General features: G+C 40.1%; 1 protein-coding gene across 1 annotated transcript in view; it reads right to left on the reverse strand.

Moving 5' to 3' along the window:
• LOC136677411 (neural-cadherin-like) overlaps positions 1-7249 on the reverse strand; it is a 261783-nt gene that overhangs the window by 59394 nt on the left and 195140 nt on the right. The window contains exon 23 of the mRNA XM_066654931.1: positions 4709-4986. Within this exon, the coding sequence (XP_066511028.1) occupies positions 4709-4986 (278 nt within the window). The remainder of the gene's footprint in view (positions 1-4708; positions 4987-7249) is intronic.

Genomic DNA, 7249 nt, shown 5'->3' on the forward strand with positions numbered 1-7249 from the left:
CTCACTCCGCCTGTTTTAGTTGGTGTTAGTTAACGTTAGCTTGACTTGCTAAACTCGGCTCAGATTATACTCGGCTACGTAGCTGCATTACGGAGGTTTATAGTGTCGGATGAATTCGAGTTCGACTTCGATCACATTTACAAGAATAACGGTACCTCTAAATTTGAGCCTCTAAACTGTCATAACAGTCAGTCATAACGGTGTTTTACTGCGGCGTTGTTCAGCTGTTGTCCACCAGTGACATCACAGTTGGTTCAAGAATTTCCGTAGTGAGCTCGGGTTTTTCCGTCAATTTAATAAAATTGTCAGTTTTAAAGCAAATTAAGCTGCTATTTTTATTTTAATTCATACTTATATCTGTCAGTAACTACAATAATGTGAAATATTCATGGAGGTCCATTAAATGGTGCTTAGCCTTTAATTTGCCCTTGAACTTCAACTCTTTTATCCTAATTTAAATAACCACATACAAGTTCTTATAGGAGTGAACTGTAGAAAGACATTGCCTTAATTAAAACTTAATGTTTTCACCAAATGTCTGTATTTTATTTATTTATATTATTTTACTTTATTTTTTGGAAGTATTTGTACTGATTGTAAATGCTTTGCTTTAAAATTAAAATAAAGAATCCTGCCACAAGTTTGGTGTAAACTATGACAACATTCTAAAGCCCTGACAGTGGATTTAATGAGCAAATCATGTAATTTCAGCATGTGCTGTCTCCACTAGCTTCCTTGAGTCTCCACACATGGCTTGTGACAGAAGGCAAACCTGCGTCACTGTTACCTTACTTTCAGTATTTCAATTACAGCCAGAGTGTTAGAAATCCTCTGCACTGTATTTTAAACACACCTTGCTGAGACAGTGCATTAGTCGTTACTGACACTAAAATGACTTGGCACTGTGCTTGTGGCCCCAGAAAAGTCATTTAAATTCATCCGCAACAAGCCAGTGTACATCGAGGAAGGGCTGAAAGCTTGGATTAGTACTGGGTTCCAGACACAAAGCTCAGTCGACCGCACCGGTAGCGAGCCCCATTACACGCTTGCTACGGACAGCAGTTCCAAAATCCACAGCTTTACTCACTGCTTTTAATTAAACTACTGAGAACAAAATTAACTTCCAACCATTTCTAGGGGTGATTATAACACAGAGCTGATGACATGTGCTGGAATGGGATTTGAAGACACTGTAGTTTGCATCATTCAGACACAACCTCTTGAGCAGATGGAACTGAAAAAAGAGCAAGATTCAAGAGTAAAGGAACAGATCCAGAGTGCTGATAAATATGGATACTTTTCTTTCATTACCACTCCAGGACCATCTATTAGTTTTTAAATTTATAGATTGTGAAATCAACTGGGTAATCCATCAGGTAAGACATAGGAGTGCCACTGCCATCTCTTTCAGACCAAGGCATTAAATGTTTCTTGGCTGTATTTTAAAATAATAATAAAGAAATATTTAAAAAAATGTTTTTCTATTTTTTGTGAATATACAGTTAAAAATACAGAAAAGACCTTTGTAAGCAGATATTAAACTTACATGTTGTTCAACTGTAGTTTTTGCTTGCATTTCTCTGTTACATATGGAGCTTTTCCACTGCATGGTACCTACTTGGCTCAGCTTGTTTGCTTTTCCACTAAGTGAATCGTGTCCCTGGTCTGGTACTTTTTAAGTCCCTGTTTGTATGCAGTTTCAAGCGAGCGGAGTAAGGATTAAAAGTGATGTGTAAACATTTCAGAGTGCTGTTTGACTAGAGAGACTTGTCAATCACCATGCAATGCAGAATTACAAATTACCCATCTGTAAAATCTCCAATTTACAGCAGTGATTTGGTTTTATCCGCCTCACTCACAACGCCAGCTCGTACCGTGGTCTTTAAAAGAGGAAAAATGCTCCTTGAATTGGTGGCCGGCAACAACTCCAGTGAGAGTCGGACACACAATGAGGGGAAAAAATCTGCTAGTCTTTGAGAACTAAGTGACGTTTAGCGACAACATGCAAAAATTAAAAAACTAGAAACTGTGCTTACATGTTACCACTGCTATTGTTGCCATTTTGAAAGCCTTCAGTCTAGTTTGAGATGGGGGGGGCATATAATTGAAAAGGGACCAGGGCTGAAAAGCATACTGAGTCGTGCTGAGCCAAGCTGGGTCGGTACCATGCAATGGAAAAGCATTCCAAGCATGTACAGTACCATCATGTCTTCAGTATAACAGAAATGCTAGCTAACAAATGTTTATGGAAAAGGCTAGCTGACAAGCTAATATTACTTCTAACCATTTTATAGGTTGTTTGTTATTACAAGCTGATTGACAACTATTTCTGTACTTTGATAAAATGATATGGAAACACAACTCACAGTAGTCTGTATTTATATATTTCCATTATTATGCTATTATTATGATATTACATTCTTATAGTCCATAAAAATAGCTGTTCAGTTGTAAAAAAACAATTCATAATAATGTTTAATTTAAAAATCAATATGCACGAAGATTAAACAACCTAGTCATGAGCTGCTTCAAAGTAACACAAGATTTCCAAACTAAATGAACAGATTATAAAATGATCTCACAATGGGGCTGATTTTGTGGCCTCTGAAACACTGTAAACCATGCAGTGAACAACACCTTAAACAACATAAACGTAAATTGTAGCAGAAACAAATCTAACTCACCAGATGGACAGCAAAATTCAGTAGATTATTGTGAACAGTGGAACATTTCTTAGATTTCTGCTCAAACTCCTCTCACAACCATTGCCACTAAATGCAGAGTAGGACAATGGGAAAATGCTCAGTCAGAGTGAAAATCAGGGTACAAACTGTGCAATGTAAACCTGGCTTAAGGGTTCACCACATCACTGAGCGAATATAAGTACAACTTTCAGGCATGAAATCTGCGGGCAGACATTAAAGAGGGCATCGTTTGATCTAAAGAGTGCTAGCGAGAGGGGAACTGCTTATAGCTAATGTGGGAAAATAACAACCCAGTAATTAAAAATAGAAAAAAAAGTTATTTATTTTATTAATTGTTATAAATTACTGCCAATTGTGCTGTAAGAACGTGTACTTTTGAACTGTGAACTATGTCCAAATATTTTATTATTAATGTATTGGCTCATGTAATTAATTTATTCATGTATGTATTATATGTCATCAAAGGCACGCTCGCTTTTTACATTGTTTGCATATTTCATGATGAATTAATTAATATAAGAAAATCTTTCTCCACTGAATTATACATGAAAGTTAAGGACATATAAACTTTTATATGTCACATTTTATTAATTTATTTCTTGACAGTGATGTTATGCGCGTGAGGATTGTTGATTAAAATAAATGTGCTACTGACAGAAAATACACGAATCAAACGTGTGCAATTTCATTTTAATCAAGCCCCTTGGAAGATGCTCGTGGAAACTGATGATGTGTTTTTCTGCATTTCTAAACACTCTACAGGAGCTGAAATTCTGCTCTTAAACAACAGCTGTAAATGTCTCACATCATTACTACCCAAGATAAGCTGCTCTTTACTCTGTATCCAGTCCATCCCCTCCGTAATACTCACCGAAAAAATAATAATGCACACTGAGCTTCGCAACCCACCAGGATTCGTAGTACTTTCCACATAAGTAAATAGGATCAATTAGATTACATCAGCTGATAGTTCAAACCTGTTTCTTATAGCAACTTATAGCAGACGCTTGCATCATTCTCCACAGTGAGGAGTCCCAGAGCTGCTTCTCATGACAAATTAAAAGCATGGAATGCGTCTTGTGCTGTCTGATTGTGAGCAAATCCCTAAAGAATCGTCCACACTGAAGAGTTAGTTATTAACTCACTGAACACTCAGCTTTTATACCTACGGGAAAATAAAATAAAACACCTTCTACTTCTAGCAATCGCAGGGTGTTATCAGCACACAGCTCCCTCCACATCTCCTTCCAGCCCGGTGTATTGTTATTCTGTGAGAGAAATCAATAGCAGTGCCAGGATTTGATAATTGACTAGCGAGCAACAGAAAAGCTCTGTTGTCCCTCAGATTCGGGCGAATTCTCGGTGGTGAGATTAGCCTTACAAATGGCAGCTCGGACACATCTAGAAAGTTCACTTGATCTTGATTCATTTGATGCCTTCAAAGCAGCTGTTTGTGTTGGAAAAAAAGGGGGAACGGAGAAGGGTAAAAGGCCCAAGCTAACAGTTTCAGACTGTTTCATCACACCGGCTGGAGACCTAATGTAATGCTAACGTGTTCGCTTTAGCCGCTTCCTTAAATAGTGGAGAAACCTTATGCTCAGCTGATGACAGACTGTGAGCAACGCTCCAGCAGAGCAATGCCCTCTATCTCCAGGCCTTACAGCAAGCCAGCATTCACACCGCTCCCAGACTCCCACAGCAATCCTTCAGGCATGTTCCCGAGGACTCCTTCTTAGGATTTACCCCTTCTGAATTTAAAACCTAGCTTTCCTGTTGAAGACATTCTTTCTGAAACCAAACTAAGTAAGTTCAAGAAACAGTATTTTAGCAAATTGAACTTGAATCCCACTAACACACATGTAAATCAGGCCAAAAAGGCAGAAGAATCAAAGCCCTATATACATGCCATTTTGATAATAGCAGCTGTCCATGCCTTATACTCAATGTTTTATATCATTCCAACAACAGGCGCATTCACACACACACACACACAACTTCCTGACCTGTATCCACTCTGTGTGTCCACACACACTCCTCCGTTATGGCAGGGGTTCCAGGGGTAGGTAGAGCAGGCCTGGTGCAGATGTTCTCGTGCAGCACAGCTGCAGACAGCAGTGGCCTCCAGGGTCACTGACACTAAAGCCATGCTCCCCGAGTCCACCACAGTGGGCCGGTCGCTGACACTCAGACGAGTAGAGCAGCCTCCCCCTCCTCCGCAGTCTGCAGCTGCACACTCATCCACATGCACCTGCGTAACGTTCACCTGAAGGAAGGACTGCAGCTGTGAGAGAGAGAGAGCGAGAGAGAGAGAGAGAGAGAGAGAGAGAGAGAGAGCAATGAGAGAGAGCAATGAGAGAGGTTTGATGAACTCTGAAAGTGAGAAATTGAAATCATTCCAGGGAAAAGCCCCATTCATTTGAAGAAATACTAGGATAAATAGTCATGCATTGTAAAAACATACAGCTTGTATAAAGCCACATATCAAAACCCCAATAAACCTTAATAACAACTAAGGGTTGAATTCATACAATTGATTTCATACAATATCACTTTTTTTGTAATAACCAAAAACACCAAATTCATAGCATTTTTAATCACCCCTTTCAATTTGTGACTTCAGGTAGAGTAAGATATATCCATTGTGAACACAGTTGGTCTATTGAGCATTTCACAAGGACTCCACCTCGAGGAGGTCCACCCAGGTCATGGGTTCTTTTGCAGATATATACCCATTAAACGCTCTCAGACCCAGACCAAAGAACGGATCGAAAGGCTAACCAGTCTTAGACCATGTCCAGAGATATTCTCAGTTCAGTTTGTTTGTGGTTCACATTGTGGTCCTTTGGAATCCTGCGGAGCGAAACGAAAGCAACCTACTCTAAAATAGCCCTTTTAAAGGACATAAAAGCTAAACAAACTCAGACCTTGTGAGTGTCACTTCAGTTTGCTTGAGTTTCCTATTGTGGCCTGAAATCTCCTCATTGATAAAGAAGAAAAGGAAAGAAAAGGCACCTCGACTTACAATGTAAACACAGAAAGAGCTGAGGTCATTTGCAGCTGCTTCTCTTTCTGGTTCACTGGAGTGTTTATTCCTTTAAGAAGAACTGTGCATGACACCTTGTATAAATATATACATGAGTTGCAGTTTTTTTATTATGTGGGCGCCATATTGGTGATTGACTGTTTGGTTTCAGAGTACAGCACTAATGTAAACAAATGGGAACGATGCATACATTTATCTCATACGCAGCTCCCAGAAGCACAAAACCCCACCGCCTCTTTGCGTCAAGGGGATATAGGATCACACTGTATAGCATAATGAGAAGAAAAAAACTGTTGAAATCAGTTAGCCATATTAGCACTTTCATCATAGAATCTATTAGAAAGCTGTTAACACGTTTGTGCTTTGTCCTTCGCCTCATTCTTTTCACACTGTTTACAGGGTAAATAATCTGATCCTGCAGTCCCTGTGCTCTGGGAGTGGAACAGATTTTTGCAGGATAATGTTTTATTGCAACTGTCTGCCGGAATTACTCCTCTGGTTTGGCTTAAAGTTTAATAAAGTAGCTCTTCTTGTCTGAAAGTGTGAGTGATCAGTGAGAGAGGTTTCCATGCCCCAGTGAATCCACAGCCAAATCCCAAATGTCTTCCTACGTCCTCTCTGTAGACCACAGTCGGTCATAAAGTAATGGTTTGTGTACTCCCATAGTGCATATGTAAAATAATATATATAGCAGTGGCGATTGCTCTAAGACTGCAAGGGAAGCTCAGCTTCCCCTAAAATGTAAAAAAAATAAGTGATCAAATATATACTGTTGTGTATACATGTCATTGAATAAATATGCACTACAACGCGCTCAACTTTTGTTCAGAATCAGCTTCTTATCACTGGTAAAGACGTGGCTTTCACGCAGTTTCACAGTGATTTAAACAGTGAGGACGCTGAGCGTCCACAGAGTTCAATAGCAAAGCAGCGAAGTGCAGCGAAACGAGACGAGTCATTGGATAAATGCTGGGCTTTGTCCCGCCCATCGGACGCTCAGCGTCTCTGGGGGTCTATGGGGCAGTGGGCTGGCCTCGGCCCGGATGCTCAGCTTCTGCATGATGATTGGATGATCTGTCTGAGGCTGAATCGCTTTTTGATTGACAGCGAAATGAGCGAATCAGCGACCCTTTGGTGTAAAGATCCGTGGGAGCACAGGCGGACACACTTCACATGGGCCAAGGCCGTTTAAGCAGCTTATCTCTGCTGGCCATTGAGAGGACACTAGTCAAGTCCCTGGAAAAGACGCCTTGTTGGTACGACAGGGTCATTTTCTTAAAAAGGAACGGAGGGTAGAATTTACGTATAAATAAACCAACATATTTTATGATGTAGGCCGAAATTGAGCTTCCCCTCCTTGAAAGACCAGCATCCGCCACTGGTATATAGTTATAGTTATTATTATCTGTGATGTGTACTATGTAGGGAGTATGGTGCTACTCTGGACACAGCTCCTCTATTCACTGACCCAGACGAAAAGAGCTCTGTTTACAAACGTGAT

Source organism: Hoplias malabaricus, chromosome X2 (assembly GCF_029633855.1).
Source record: "Hoplias malabaricus isolate fHopMal1 chromosome X2, fHopMal1.hap1, whole genome shotgun sequence".
NCBI lineage: Eukaryota > Metazoa > Chordata > Actinopteri > Characiformes > Erythrinidae > Hoplias > Hoplias malabaricus.